The sequence below is a fragment of the Ranitomeya variabilis genome, chromosome 5, assembly GCF_051348905.1.
Source record: "Ranitomeya variabilis isolate aRanVar5 chromosome 5, aRanVar5.hap1, whole genome shotgun sequence".
NCBI classification, from domain to species: Eukaryota; Metazoa; Chordata; class Amphibia; order Anura; family Dendrobatidae; genus Ranitomeya; species Ranitomeya variabilis.
In genome coordinates this window covers 598,605,750-598,621,480 of record NC_135236.1, presented here as the reverse complement: position 1 = coordinate 598,621,480, position 15,731 = coordinate 598,605,750, and the positions used below count along the sequence as shown (strand labels likewise).

The 15,731-nt window shown below is 46.9% G+C and overlaps 1 protein-coding gene across 1 annotated transcript in view; it reads right to left on the bottom strand.

The window, feature by feature from the left end:
* The window catches only part of LOC143776553 (ankyrin repeat and KH domain-containing protein 1-like), a 196,800-nt gene extending 182,550 nt beyond the window's left edge, over nt 1-14,250 (bottom strand). The window contains exon 1 of the mRNA XM_077266025.1: nt 13,849-14,250. Coding sequence (XP_077122140.1) covers nt 13,849-14,085 — 237 coding nt within the window. The 5' untranslated portion in view covers nt 14,086-14,250. The remainder of the gene's footprint in view (nt 1-13,848) is intronic.
* Nucleotides 14,251-15,731: the final 1,481 nt, after the last annotated feature.

Here is a 15,731-nt window from a genome sequence, read left to right as displayed (position 1 = left end):
CCCTGCTTTGGTGAGTAAATCATCTAGTACTTTTCCAAACAGGAACTCACCCTGTCATGGGATTGTACATAGTTTAGATTTGGACTGTGCATCCCCTTTCCAGCCCTTTAGCCAGAGGGCTCGTCGAGCCGCATTAACCAGGCCAGAGGCAAACAATCTGCTGATGCGTCGGCTAAGAATGCCGCGGCACTTCTGATCAATGGAATTGTTTGTAGGACCTTTTTTCTCTCACCACCTTCCCTTTGACCTATTGCTCCAGCTGATCTATCCAGACTAATAGCGATCTTGCTGTGCATGTGCCGGAGATGGCAGGTTTGAAAGCTCTGGTGTTTGTTTCCCATAACCTTTTAAGCAAAGCTTCGGACTTGCGGTCCAGTGGGTCCAACAAGACCACTGCATCCTCCACTGGCAGGAACGACTGTTTTGAGGTGGTTGCAACAGCCACATCTACATTTGGAATTTTAGACCATGTGGCCAGCTCCTCGTCACTAAAAGGGTAACGCCTTTTAGAAGAGGATGGGAGGAATTCTTTACCTTGTCTGTCCCATTCCTTTTTAACAAGGTCTTTAATAGCGGAGATCACTGGAAAGGCCGGCTGTTTTTTTTTTGTGCAACTCCAGCAAACATATCTTGTGTGGACCTGGACTCTTTCGTGTCCAGGCACCCCATCGTAATCCTAACGGATTTCACAAGATTATTTATGATGTCGATAGGGAAGAATGTTCAGCCCTAGTCATCTGATGAAGTAGATGACAAACCAGAGGGACCAGATGATTGGATCAAGCCCTCTTCAGATCCTGAACTAGAGACGGGGAAGGGACTGTTCCCATTTCTTTGAACCCCTGGACTCCAGAGCCTGAATTTCCTGTCTGATCATGGCTCTGACATTTGTGGTCGCTACTGAAGCCTCCTCCTGCAAGGTCTGATCAATGCAACCTGGGCATTGGGGTATGAGTTGGGAAGGGGGTGCGTACACAAGGCACATTCCATATGTTTTGACTTACGGGTTTTCTTAGCCTAGGAGATAGTGGTATAGAGAAGGAAGGGGTCAGCTTACTAAGTAGAGGCTCATTTACACTCACCCAGTGAAGCTACAATGGTACCAGTTCTGGTGGTGGAGACGCCATGCGGGTTCTAGGTAGATCCACTTCTCTACTCCATTGCCCTGTGCCTGTGGAAGTCTCCTCTGGAGCGTCCACTGTTTTTGGTGCTGCTGCTTTTTGTGCTGCCACTGCACTTGCTAGCGCTACTATGCTCCACCGCCGGTGGGTGCACTTCATGCGCCAGAGACGACATATAGAGCACACCTCTGTGTGCCACCGGCTTTTTTTAAAAACATGGAGCTCTCAATACCGCCTCCCCTGCCCTCCCCCAGAAGTACTTAAGCTATTTTCAGGTCAGAAAGGCCGGAGCTCACTTACTGTGGTCGCCGGGAATCACCGCTGCCATTACAGTTAATCCCCCTACTAGTACTCCCGATCGTGTCCTCGGGAGGCTGAGTCATATTCCTCCCCGAAGCCTGCCAGATAGCATCCAGACGAGGGGGAAGGCTGCATGCAGTGGCTCCCCCGCCGCTGCTTCTGAAGCCGCAGCCCCTGCTGTTCCCACAGAGACCACGCAGGCAGGTGCATTGGCCCAGGATTCTTCATTCATGCAGGTATTCCAGGGAATCCTATAGGAACAGAAAACCAACTGAGGAGAGGGGGACCGCCCCTTTTATTTCTGTAGGTTTCCTGTTCCTACGGGCGGATCCCTCTCATGTGGGTGCTGTCGTGGCGAAGGGTAAAAAAACGCTCCCTAGAGCTTCTCTGCTCTGGAAGAGCTTTCTTCTTATCTGTAACCTTATCTAAAATTTCGTCAAGGGCCAGGCCAAACACAATGTCCCTGAAAGGGAATACCGCACAGTTTGGATTTGGAGGCAAGGTCGCCTCCCCAGGATTTCAGCCATAGAGCTCTCCTAGATGAATTGGACAGGACTGCAGACCTAGCCGCTACACGGACAAACTCAGCAGAGGCATCCGCAAGGAACCCCGTTGCTTTCTGGAGTAGAGGCAGAGAGTCTAGTATCTCCTCCCTAGAAGTCCCCTGAGTAAGGTGTTTCTCTAACGTATGCAGCCAGCGGAATACAGATCTGGCAACACACGTTGAGGCCACATTTGTTATTGGTAGATTGGTCGAGGCGTCCCAGGCTTTCCTTAACAAGCTCTCGATTTTCCGATGCATGGGATCTTTGAGCTGAGAAGAATCTTCAAAAGGAAGAGCAGTCTATTTGGTTACCCTGGACACCTGTACATCCACCTTGGGGGTTTTCCATAAAGAATAATAAATAATAATAATAATAATAATAATAATTTTATTTATATAGCGCCAACATATTCCGCAGCGCTTTACAACTTATAGAGGGGACTTATACAGACAACAGACATTACAGCATAACAGAAATCACAGTTCAAAACAGATACCAGGAGGAATGAGGGCCCTGCTGCTCGCAAGCTTACAATCTATGAGGAAAAGGGGAGACACAAGAGGTGGATGGTAACAATTGCTTTAAAACAGTTGCTAAAGAACAGTCCACTTCAAGAGGGAAGCGACACTCAGACCTTTTTAGGGAGGCCCCATTCAGGAAGGACAAGGATCATTGTTTTCATGCATGGGAAAACATTTTTTGGATGTTAGGTTTTTAACCCCCCAAACATTTCGTCCTGTAAGGAGTGACTCACTTCCTCCTCCATCACCCCCACAGTGCCTCTCACCATACTAATCAGCTCTTCCATGTCTTCGGAAGAGAAAAGATTTTTTTATTATCGGTTTGGAGGTGGAAGTCCAAATGTCCTCCGAACCCGAGGTATGGATCTCGCCTGAGTCAGAGTCAGATTCCACAGGTGCCATCTTCCCTTTCTTAGGAGAAGGGGGTTGTGGTGTCGGGGCCTGGGAAAGGGCAGCCATAGAGGATTGAACCTCCTGTTTAATGAGGGTTTTGATGCTATCCAGGAGGGATGGCTGTTTATTACGTAGCACGTCATCCATGCGCGGTTGGCAAAGCTTCTTCCTATATGCGGAGGGAAGCCTGGAAGCACATACAACACTTGTGGCTGGGCACCTTATCCTTTTTAGGGGCAGGGACCTAGTCTCCCTTAAAAAGAGAGAAAGGCAAGCTAAGTCACCCCACAACTATCCAAACAGCAAGGGACCTACATCCACTACTTACAGTAGGAGGGTGAACGCTGGACTCTGCAGAAGCGTAGGGGGTTTGTCACCGTCTATATGGTCAGTCTGTCACCAGTCACAAAGGGACACAGACAAATGGGCCTTACCTGGAGGCTTCCCCCGACCAGGATTTTATACCATCCAGGTCTCAGCATGATTTAATGCTCCTCCTCAAGGTCCGTAGGGGGGGGGGGGAAACCAAAGAGTGAAAGCCCCATCATGGCGGTTGAAGGGAAAAAAAGCCGGCAGGCTTAAGCGTGCGCTCCAGCGTGGAACGCACAGGAAGCTAACCGAAAGCTAAGCTACTTCTTGCGAGCGCGGCTCCAGATCAGCAGCAAGGAGGGAGCAGGATGCCAGGAAGCTACAGGAGGACCCCGGTCGCATGCCACCGCCCTGCTTTACCCCACAAGGAGGCACAGGAAGAGCAGTCACACGGAGAACGTGGAGATGGGAGCAGTCACTGGAGGAGAGCTGAGCCCCCGACCTCGACTGCCCGGCATGAGTACGTAACAAGTGCTCCCGATCGCCGGCCACAGCAGCACTATCTGGAACCTCTTCATGCCCAATAGGGTACAGGAAAAACACTGGTGGTTGCAGGAAGGGGAGGGGTATTTAACCTCTGTTTCATGTCCCTATTAGGGCGGGGAGACATCCTCCGATACTGCTGTCATGGAAGGTGACTGGAGAAAGACCTATGAATCCTCAAGAGCGTGTGCACTACACGCTGTGAGGATTTTGTGGTGTTAGAGCCGGGTGCGTTCAGTCATGTAACCGCAAATGTGCGATTTGCATACCTACGGACACATTGCGCCTAGACATCTCCAGCCTCACTCAATTCACTTGTATTGAGAGAGCCTACATGTTTAGTTGGCACACAGCTGCATGCATGCAAATGGTAGACTTGAGGTCATATGGCCACTTGCATCTGGCACCAGAGAATGCTCAAAGGGCACAGTGTACGCAATGAGGATTCACAAGTCTGCAGTCACATTACTAGCAGCCAAGCAGTGGAGTACTTTGATGTATACGATAGAGCATTGTCCTGCATAAAAATCATAGTTTTCTAGAAAGATGCAGACTTTCCTGCAACTCTGGCTTAAAAAAATAAAATGTAATATATCTATATCTAGGTTTGGGAGCCTATTTTGAGTACATATTCAACCTGAAAAGGTTTAACTAGATCATCTTTAATAATACCAGCCTATAGAAGTACCCCACCTCCCCAATGCTAGTGTCTGAGTCAAAGCAGAGATCTGTGCCTGCTACTGCTCAAACCACGGGCCCTTCCATCTGCTGTCAAAAGTGACTAATCTTAGTCCATAAAAATTTGGAAAATGATCTTAAGGTATTTCTTGGTTCAGTATTGACATTTTAATTTCTGCGTCTTGTTCAGTTACGGCCAGGTTTCAGCCTCTCTCACTTTGGCCATAACTCTGAACACCTTGTGGTTCCGGGCATTCCAGTGATGTTGCAGTTCTGGAGGATAATGGCTTCCTGGTCACTTTGTTTCATTCTTGTCAAATCTTTGGCAGCTATTGTCCATCTTTTTCTTAACATTTCCTGTTATCCTGTTGAGTATTTGTAGCAAAAATGTTGTTGGTTCTGGGATCGCACCCCAATGTCTTTGCAATTTTAAGTTTGTTACATCCCTCTGTAAGACTTTTTTGCTTTTCAGAGTCAGGCAAATCTCTTTTTGGCCCATTTTGCCTGAGGGAAACCAGCTGCCTAATAATTCTGCACATCTTGGTAAAGAATGCTGATCACTTTAGGCCGCAGTCTTCCTCATAACACAAATACACCTCACCTAATCTACTTTATCCAATAAGCATTCAAGTTTATACATCTTGGTGTTGGAAAATCTGCATAAAAATGATGACCTGGTCAAAATCCTCTCTTGCCTAATAACTCTGCACACATTGTACAAGGTTGATAGAGGGAAGGAGATCTAGTGTTGTTCTCTCGAATCAAGACTCTTCATTCTGCCATGAAAAATGGCAAGCTACCCTTTATAAGTGTAACAATACACTTTTGGCAAACAAGGTGCAAGTATATATTACTCTTACTTGATGTTGACACCGAAACCAGTTAGGGTGCTTTCACGCTACGTTTTGTCACACGTTGCTTTGCCCCATCGGAGTTTACGTCCGAAACCCAAAGCAAAACGGGATTTGGGCATATGCGCCAGTAGAGTCATAGACTATAATGGTGCAGAGGTGGTGAAAGTGCTTCATGTCGTGCATGATTTTCGGGCATATACAGTACAGACCAAAAGTTTGGACACACCTCATTTAAAGATTTTTCTGTATTTTCATGACTATGAAAATTGTATATTCACACTCAAGGCATCAAAACTATGAATTAACACATGTGGAATTTTATACTTAAAAAAGTGTGAAACAACTGAAATTATGTCTTATATTCTAGGTTCTTCAAAATAGCCACCTTTTGCTTTGATGACTGCTTTGCACACTCTTGGCATTCTCTTGATGAGCTTCAAGAGGTAGTCACCGGAAATGGTCTTCCAACAATCTTGAAGGAGTTCGCAGAGATGCTTAGCACTTGTTGGCCCTTTTGCCTTCACTCTGCGGTCCAGCTCACCCCAAACAATCTCGATTGGGTTCAGGTCTGGTGACTATGGAGGCCAGGTCATCTGGCGTAGCATCCCATCACTCTCCTTCTTGGTCAAATAGCCCTTACACAGCCTGGAGGTGTGTTTGGGGTCATTGTCCTGTTGAAAAATAAATGATGGTCCAACTAAACGCAAACCGGATGGAATAGCATGCAACTGCAAGATGCTGCGGTAGCCATGCTGGTTCAGTATGCCTTCAATTTTGAATAAATCCCCAACAATATCACCAGCAAAGCACCCCCACACCATCACACCTCCTCCTCCTTCATGCTTCACGGTGGGAACCAGGCATGTAGAGTCCATCCGTTCAACTTTTCTGCGTCGCACAAAGACACGGTGGTTGGGACCAAAGATCTCAAATTTGGACTCATCAGACCAAAGCACAGATTTCCACTGGTTTGATGTCCATTCCTTGTGTTCTTTAACCCAAACAAGTCTTTTCTGCTTGTTGCCTGTCCTTAGCAGCGGTTTCCTAGCAGCTATTTTACCATGAAGGCCTGCTGCACAAAGTCTCCTCTTAACAGTTGTTGTAGAGATGTGTCTGCTGCTAGAACTCTGTGTGGCATTGACCTGGTCTCTAATCTGAACTGCTGCTAACCTGCAATTTCTGAGGCTGGTCTTCCTTTCCTGGGGCGGTCCTCATGTGAGCCAGTTTCTTTGTAGCGCTTGATGGTTTTTGCCACTGTACTTGGGGGCACTTTCAAAGTTTTACCAATTTTTCGGACTGACTGACCTTCATTTCTTAAAGTAATGATGGCCACTCGTTTTTCTTTACTTAGAATTTCTATTATGGCAAGAAAAAAGCAGCCAACAGTCTATTCAGTAGGGCTATCAGCTGTGTATCCACCAGACTTCTGCAGAACACAACTGATGGTCCCAACCCCATTTATAAGGCAAGAAATCCCACTTATTAAACCTGACAGGGCACACCTGTGAAGTGAAAACCATTCCCGGTGACTACCTCTTGAAGCTCATCAAGAGAACGACAAGAGTGTGCAAAGCAGTCAAAGCAAAAGGTGGCTACTTTGAAGAACCTAGAATATAAGACATAATTTCAGTTGTTTCACACTTTTTTGTTAAGTATATAATTCCACATGTGTTAATTCATAGTTTTGATGCCTTCAGTGTGAATGTACAATTTTCATAGTCATGAAAATACAGAAAAATCTTTAAATGAGAAGGTGTCCAAACTTTCGGTCTGTACTGTATGCCTACTGGAGGCGGACACCAACATAGTAGACTGCGGCAAGTAAGCCCTGACGGGACTGAAGAAACCTTAGGGTATGTGCACACGATCAGTAAACGCTGAGGGTTGGACGCTGCGTACTTGCGCAGCATCCAGATATTACAGCGTAGTGGATGGGATTTGAAGAAATCCCGTGCCCACTGGGCGTGAGCATCCGCCTGTGGCTCACCCGCTGAGATGGACATGCAGCGCATCTTTCCAGACTGCAGCATGTTTATCTTGCAGAGTCTCCGCAAGATAAATGCCACCCGTACAATGAATAGGGTGCAGTGATTCCGCACAATTCAAATAAAACATGCAGAATCACCTGCGTTCAATAGCCGGCAGCGCTTTGGACACAGCGGACATGTGCTACGCCTAAAGCGCTGCCACTTCCTGATTGTCTGCACATACCCTTAGAGAAACACACTGATTCCAGGATCCAAGTTCTCAAATATTCCCTCACATAGCTGTTACTTTCTTGTAGCCATAAGTTTACAACACACTATACAATTGTTAATCTGGTCTCATCAGTGTTCAGACAGCCAAGCTATCTTTGCATGGATGCGGTCTTTCTGGTCACATACCTTCTGTGCTCCCATGGGATAGTGACAAGTACTTCCATCTGCAGTCCTTAGACAATTGGTATGCACCAGAATTGAATGGTGAACACTGTGCACCACAATGAGGAAACAGTTCACATCAAGTGACTCTGCTGATAGCAGAAGCAAGATCAAGTGACTACAGGCCTAGGGTGAAGAAGCATAGTGGAATCTACCCAGAACTCCAAACTGGAAAAACTTTGCCACAACAACATGGATCTCCAAATTAAAAAGGTTTAGGCCAATTACTACCGAGCGAATCCACTACTAGAGAGGAGAAAGCCAAGTCCAGTGGAAGACTGGGAGGGGAGGCAGAAACTTCGATCCTCAGTCAGGCCTTGAACCATTTAATCACCTATGGATAATTATAAAGTATGTAGTTAACTTCTAAAAACCCCAAGCATGACCTCTCGTGCATCTGTCTTCTATAGAGACAGGAAAAAAAAAAAAACCGTGCAGGGTGGAGGCGGGAGGGGCCTTTTAACCTGCATGTGTCCCTACAGAGACAGGGATAGTCATCCTCCTATTGCGACGTCAGAAGAAATGTCCTGGAAAGTTAGTATTTCACTGATACAATGGTAAACAATTAAAGGGATAGCTCAAGACTAATATTGATGATGTATCTATAGATCGTTGGGGATTCAACAATCAATAAGCGGATATCTGCTCTGGGAACCCCCAGATGTAAGTAACGCAAGTCATGGAACACCAGAGCGCCATACTCTAATGGTCACTGACAACTCGACGAGCACTTTATTTTTCTCTCAGTTTAAAGTTCAATCCGGTGGCTGCAGATATTAACTGATCGGTGTGGTGTCCAAATGATCTCACACTGAAGACTTAGCTTAAGGATAACAACATGTGAGATCCCTGACAATTCCTTTAAAACTCCAGACTTACAACAGTCATCCCCCTCTTCACTCAATGGTAACCATCATAGACAGGATTACAAATAAAAGGCTCTACCCAACAGGTCTCACAGGAGACAGAATTCACAATTGGTGATGTCACAGTTCACCTGCTCCCCCTCCCTTCACAGTGAACATTTCCCTATTCAGAGCATGCTCATGCCCGGTATATTTTGCTTTTAAAAAAAATACTCCCAATGTTTCAGAGGAAATCTACATTAAGAGATATAACTGGGAACAAGGCCATTTTAGCTGCACCCCGAAGGCCAGCTCTTAACAATGCCGATCCAGGTCATCAAGCCAAGTTGTTGGCTTGTCGGAACGGTGGGTCCCAAGCAGCTTCTTCCTGCTCGCTCCCATGGAGTGACAGGTCTCTTCCTGCCTGTATGTATAGAGAGAGACCTGTCACAAGAGGGAAGTAAAAACACCTCATGAACACAAGAAAGGATCACAGTAACTATATCAACTGGCTTACAACGTAAAAATACTGTGATAAAATATTTCTATGGACATAATCAAGGAAAAAGTCGCAAAAGTCATACATAGCAAGAAAAAAACACGACCAAAGACTCCCAAATATAATTTAAATAATCCAAAATACATTTATTGAAAATTCAGGTATAGATGACAAGGAAAGAGAGGGGTTACCACCACTAGCACATGCCACAAAAATAGGACGCTCACAGGACATAAAGTATATCAATAGTATAGGCTTACAGGGACATATATAATAATTTAAAGTATGGTCACATATATATATTGCACATTTCCCATCCAGCCTGATCTATCTAGAACCTAGCACATAAGGTGTATACCAAAAATAGGAGGAAAGAGGGAAACAGCTACACAAGCTGATATCATTACCCGTAATGTGCCAGGAGTGTGTCCGCGAGCTGGGGGAGGATGCTCGCGGACACACTCCTGGCACATTACGGGTAATGATATCAGCTTGTGTAGCTGTTTCCCTCTTTCCTCCTATTTTTGGTATACACCTTATGTGCTAGGTTCTAGATAGATCAGGCTGGATGGGAAATGTGCAATATATATATGTGACCATACTTTAAATTATTATATATGTCCCTGTAAGCCTATACTATTGATATACTTTATGTCCTGCGAGCGTCCTATTTTTCTGGCATGTGTTAGTGGTTGTAACCCCTCTCTTTCCTTGTCGTCATCTATACCCGATTGTTCAATAAATGTATTATTTAAATTATATTTGGGAGTCTTTGGTCGTGTTTTTTTCTTGCTATACAAGAGAGAAGTGGCGGGGAGATGCTGCCAGGGACACACTTGTCCAACTAGCCACCAGGTCAGTTTTATAGTATTGAACACCACCAAAAATAAATAAATATATATATATATATATATATATATATATATATATATATATATATATATATATATATATATATATATATATATATATATATATATACACACAACAACCTCTTTACAAGAGCCACACTCTAAAGTGAATCAGTAGACCAACATGAGGAAACAGAGCGCAAAAATAAGCCTCAAAATAGTATTTTATTTCAATATTTATAAATGAACAGCCATAAATAAGACACAAACAAAGCGCTCCTGAAACAGGTGGTGCCAGCATACATGGAGAAAAAAAAAAAAAAAAAAAAACTTAGCAGAATTATTTCATATATGGATTTTACATCAGGGCCTATCAACGTTATGGCCTCTAACCAAATACCCCTAGTCAAAGAAAAAAGGAACAATGACTGTTGCTAAACAATTTTTAGATTGAACTATCTTGTAAGTCTAATATTTACATTAAAGATGGTATGTGAATGTACCGGGGTAGAGTGTACATGTGCTGGCCCACCAACCCCAACGCACGCTGACGAAGCCTTGGGTGAAACGTGCATTGGGGTTGGTGGGCCAGCACATGTACACTCTACCCCGGTACATTCACATACCATCTTTAATGTAAATATTAGACTTACAAGATAGTTCAATCTAAAAATTGTTTAGCAACAGTCATTGTTCCTTTTTTCTTTGACTAGGGGTATTTGGTTAGAGGCCATAATGTTGATAGGCCCTGATGTAAAATCCATATATGAAATAATTCTCTGCTAAGTTTATTTCCATGCATGCTGGCACCACCTGTTTCAGGAGCGCTCTGTTTCTGTCTTATTTATGGCTGTTTGTTTATAAATATTGAAATAAAAGGCTATTTTGAGACTTATTTTTGCACTCTGTTTTCTCATGTTGTTCTGCAGTTTTATAGTATGTTTTTACCTCAGAAACATCACAACATTTTAGAGTCAAACATATTAGTATTTCTATTTAAAATAATGACCACAATTGACAAAAAGTATGCAAATACTTAATAAAGTAATGTGCCTTTCTGACACGGGTTGGTATATGGTTAACCATAACTGCTTGTAGGAACATCACACAGTATCAATGCAAACTGGCTCAGATTACAGATGGACTACAGCAACAGCAGCCAATCCTAACATCACCCACTTATCTGGGTTTAGCTGGACGTAGATGGGTTAAAGGGGTTGTCCCAACTGGAGAATTGGCTCAGAAATGTCCCATTGGAATATATTCCCATTCTAGTGTAGGATTTCAGAGTCCTGTTCTTAGACTAGTTGGGGACACAGTGGTGAGGACCCCCAGTGACTAGCATATCATTTCCTATACATACCTAATACAGAATTTGTTCCAACTTGGCAAGTTAAATGGGGTCCACTACTGCACCACCCATTGTTAAATGACAAGTGGCTGAAAGAAAAACACTCATCTACCAGATAATTCCTGCTCCAGCCACGTTGCCCCACAATCACGTGATATTGATATGTCTCTTACACCGCTGCAGCCGATCAGTGGGCGCTGATGGACCGTAGCCGTCACATTAGCGAGAGAGCGCCAACACCAACATCGCTGGAATACCGTCGGTCCGGGAGGAGAGTACAATTTTTCCTGAGGGACTTTAAGCTTTAAAAGCATGTCCATTACTAGACAACCCATTATGAAATCCTGAAGCCCCCCACGCAAAATCAAACAGAAAATCTTGCAGATATAACTCGACAGACATGCAGCTCAACAATTCCAGGGTGAACAGAATGACAATGAAGTTAGAGGGTGCACAACAGTGTACGGTGCCTGCGTGGTGCCCACTCACATGACTAGAATAGAGCAGGATAGGGAAATTATAATATTCTGTGCTTCCAATACTGCCATTATATGCACTTCACTACAAAGGAATTTCCGAGCCCTGCATCACCCTGCCTTTACTTAGCGCATTTTGGCCAACAGGATCCCTTTCGGATCACTTGTATGTGGGTGCTGAATGGTGCAGTCTAAAGACCCTATTTACATTAAGGATTGCCTAAACAGCTGACCACATGCGGTACCTGGTAGCCTTTCTACTCTGCTCCAATTGAGAACGTCAGTGGACACAAGGATTGGGCATGTTGATTTACACAGTCTGATCCTTTGGTTCTACCTGTAGATAAGCCACAGAGGTGTCAGGCAGGGCTGAAGATGGCAGTACACAAGAACATCGTGCCTGCAGACAGCTTGCTTCCGACTCCGCAACACACGGGCGCTCGGCTCAGCCAGACATTCATGTGCTTTCAAGGGGGGAGAGGAGAAAGCTGCAGCCTGTTACAGATGACCTGAAAACAAAGCTTGAGGTCCAACGTTCTCTCTCATATGTATTGGGGCCTTACTCCACCCTCACGTGCCGTACACCAATGGCCTCAGTGCAGATCTCGGCATATAAAGGCACCTGACTGCTGAGAACTGATTGGACGCATGGAGCAGTGGGGACCACCAGGGCGGCGGTGCTGGAGGGTCAGCAGGCTGATCTGATGAAGCTCCGTGTATTGGGGGCCTTACTCCACCCTCACGTGCCGTACACCAATGGCCTCAGTGCTTTTCTCGGAATATAAGGCACCTGACTGCTGAGAACTGTGATTGGATGCATGGAGCAGTGGGGACCACCAGGCTGATCTGATGAAGGTCCGTGTATTGGGGGCATTACTCCTCCCTCACGCACCCTACACCAATGGCCTCAGTATACATCTCGGCATATAAGGCACCTGACGGCTGTGAACTGTGATCGGATGCATGGAGCAGTGGGGACCACCAGGCTGATCTGATGAAGGTCTGTGTATCGGGGACCTTACTCCACCCTCACGCACCCTACACCAATGGCCTCAGTGCACATCTCGGCATATAAGGCACCTGACGGCTGTGAACTGTGATCGGATGCATGGAGCAGTGGGGACCACCAGGCTGATCTGATGAAGCTCTGTGTATCGGGGACCTTACTCCACCCTCACGCACCCTACACCAATGGCCTCAGTGCACATCTCGGCATATAAGGCACCTGACGGCTGTGAAGTGTGATCGGATGCATGGAGCAGTGGGGACCACCAGGCTGATCTGATGAAGGTCTGTGTATCGGGGACCTTACTCCACCCTCACGCACCCTACACCAATGGCCTCAGTGCACATCTCGGCATATAAGGCACCTGACGGCTGTGAACTGTGATCGGATGCATGGAGCAGTGGGGACCACCAGGCTGATCTGATGAAGCTCCGTGTATTGGGGGCCTTACTCCACCCTCACGCACCCTACACCAATGGCCTCAGTGCACATCTCGGCATATAAGGCACCTGACGGCTGTGAACTGTGATCGGATGCATGGAGCAGTGGGGACCACCAGGCTGATCTGATGAAGGTCCGTGTATTGGGGGCCTTACTCCACCCTCACGCACCCTATACCAATGGCCTCAGTGCACATCTCGGCATATAAGGCACCTGACGGCTGTGAACTGTGATTGGATGCATGGAGCAGTGGGGACCACCAGGGCGGCGATGCTGGAGGGGCAACAGGCCGATCTGATGAGTCTGGTTCATTTTTTTTTAGAAAACCAATGTGGAGGAATAAGAAGGGCGAATTAGATTTTGTAGAACCTGTCAGAAGAGGTCGCGTCAAGGACTTCTGCTCCTTGGGATTTTAGGTTTTCCCCTTTGCCCAGGAGGAAGAGGCCAACAAGGAAAACCCTGGTGATGGGGGGGGGGGGGGATTTCCTGTGGGACCCCGGTGTCACCCAGCAGGGAGCAGCCTGGCACTACCGGCCGGACCAGCCCTGCCACACTCAGGCCTAGGCACTGGGAGCCAGCCAGGTCCCAGCACAAGTTACACTGGGCTCCACCAGCGCAGCGGCGGCTGCCAAAAATAGGAGTGCGAGGAGCAGGCCAAGAGGAAACGGCGCAGGCAGGAGCTGGGCGCCACTTACTTCAGAGACCTCGTCGTCGTCGCTGCCGGAGCCCGCACCGGAGGACAGCACGGCGGCTGCCGCCAGCTTAAAGTCCAGCGTGTCCCCTCCCGCGGGCAGGTCGGCGAGGAAATGCACCTTCTTTCCGGGCAGGAAAACTTCAGCCTCTATGCCGAGGGGCGAGAGCGGAGTCACCGAGTCTATCTCATGCTCGTAGCCGCCGGTGAGCATTCCCGTGCCGAGCTCCGCATTCTGCATGGCGCCGTGTCTGGAGCGCAGCGCACCGACGATCACTTTCCGGGGCCCGCTACACACAGCCCGACTCACAACACATTGGAAGTTCGCGAAAAAAAAATCCTAAAACGTCTCCCCATGAACTTCTGCCACACTATCTTGCTGTTCTGTAAGCACCGCCCCTAGGCTGCAAAGTGCTCATTGATTGGTGGCGATCAGAAGCATTCAGCTTGTGATAGGCCGAGGAGCCTGTCACTTATAATAAAGTCAGCCTCGCTTTCAGCCTGAGTTTACTGCCCTTACATCCCCTGGGGTACCGCCCCTCTTCCTGAAAGACATGCGGATAAGGTACGCCAATCACGTGACGTCAGAGCGTACGGCATTTCTTCAAGTCTTTCAGGTAACGCTTGCGTGACAGCCTAGGGGCGGAGCCGGATCCGCGGAAACTAGTCACACGCAGGACTGTAGATCCAGTGCGCATGTGCGCGTCACTGAGGAGGCTGCTTGTGACCAGTGCTGCCTGTGTACCGCGCAGGTTCCCCGTCCTCAGTGTGGCTGGGCGCCATGTGCCCTCTATGTTAGAGCCGTCACTGGCATGAGCTTTCTGGCCACCTCTTTATCACCTGTGGGGTCTTAGCAGGTAAACTGGCCGTTAGCTGTGCACACTGCTAAGACTGGGAAAGTGGTAAAAACCGCAGGTATTTAGGATCACACATCGTTCTCCCCAAGTGGATTCCGTTTTGCAGCTGTTACTTTTTTTTGCCTGTTTTTGACACTGATGGAGGTGAAAGTAACGTGTCGCTTAGCGACGGATCGGTCATAGGTGTTTTCTCCCAAACCCCCAGTTATCCCCAGGACCCGCAGACTGGGGCGGCGGAGCATGTGACTGGCCAAGTATTGTATGTATGGGACTGCTGGAGAAAGCCAAGTACAGCGCTCCGCTATGTCCAGCAGTCCCAGTGACAATGATTGGAGCGGAGGCAGAGCACAATCATCTCTGTGTCAGGCCTATCGCAGATAAGGCCGGCATCACACTTACTGTATGAAAAATCGGTCCGATTCTCTCGGCCGAGAGTCACACAAGTGTTCTCAGTATGGTCATCCGTGTGTAATGCGATTTCCGCGCATCTATGTATCCATATGACATCCGTATGGCTTTACATTTCTCACTGCTTTTCCCCAATTCATTTAATGTCTGAAATGAGGAAATGTGTGCGGATTTGTTGCAAATCACACTGATGGTCCGTGTGATGTTGGATTTTTTTTTTCTCGCACCCATAGGCTTGTATTGGCATATGTAGGGCATAATGCTGCTATTTCACTTGCACGTTGAATACGCCAGAGAAAAAAACGGTGTTGTGAGCTGCCCCATAGATTAACACTGGTCCGAGTGCTATGTGATGTTTTCTCGCATAGCACTCGTCCGTATTCTACGCTAGCGTGTCTCAGGCCTAAGGGGTACATTGGGATTTTGGGGAAAATCCCTATAATGGGTGCCTGTCTTGCAACTCGTAGTGCCCAATCCAGAGGCAGCATGAATCGGATCCCGGCTGCACGATTGCAGCCTGGTATACTATGATCTGGTGTTTCTGAGAAAATATGCTTACATAATCCGGCTCTGCCCCCAGTTGGCTTCTCCCAGCGCCGCTATGGGTGACTGACAGATCTCC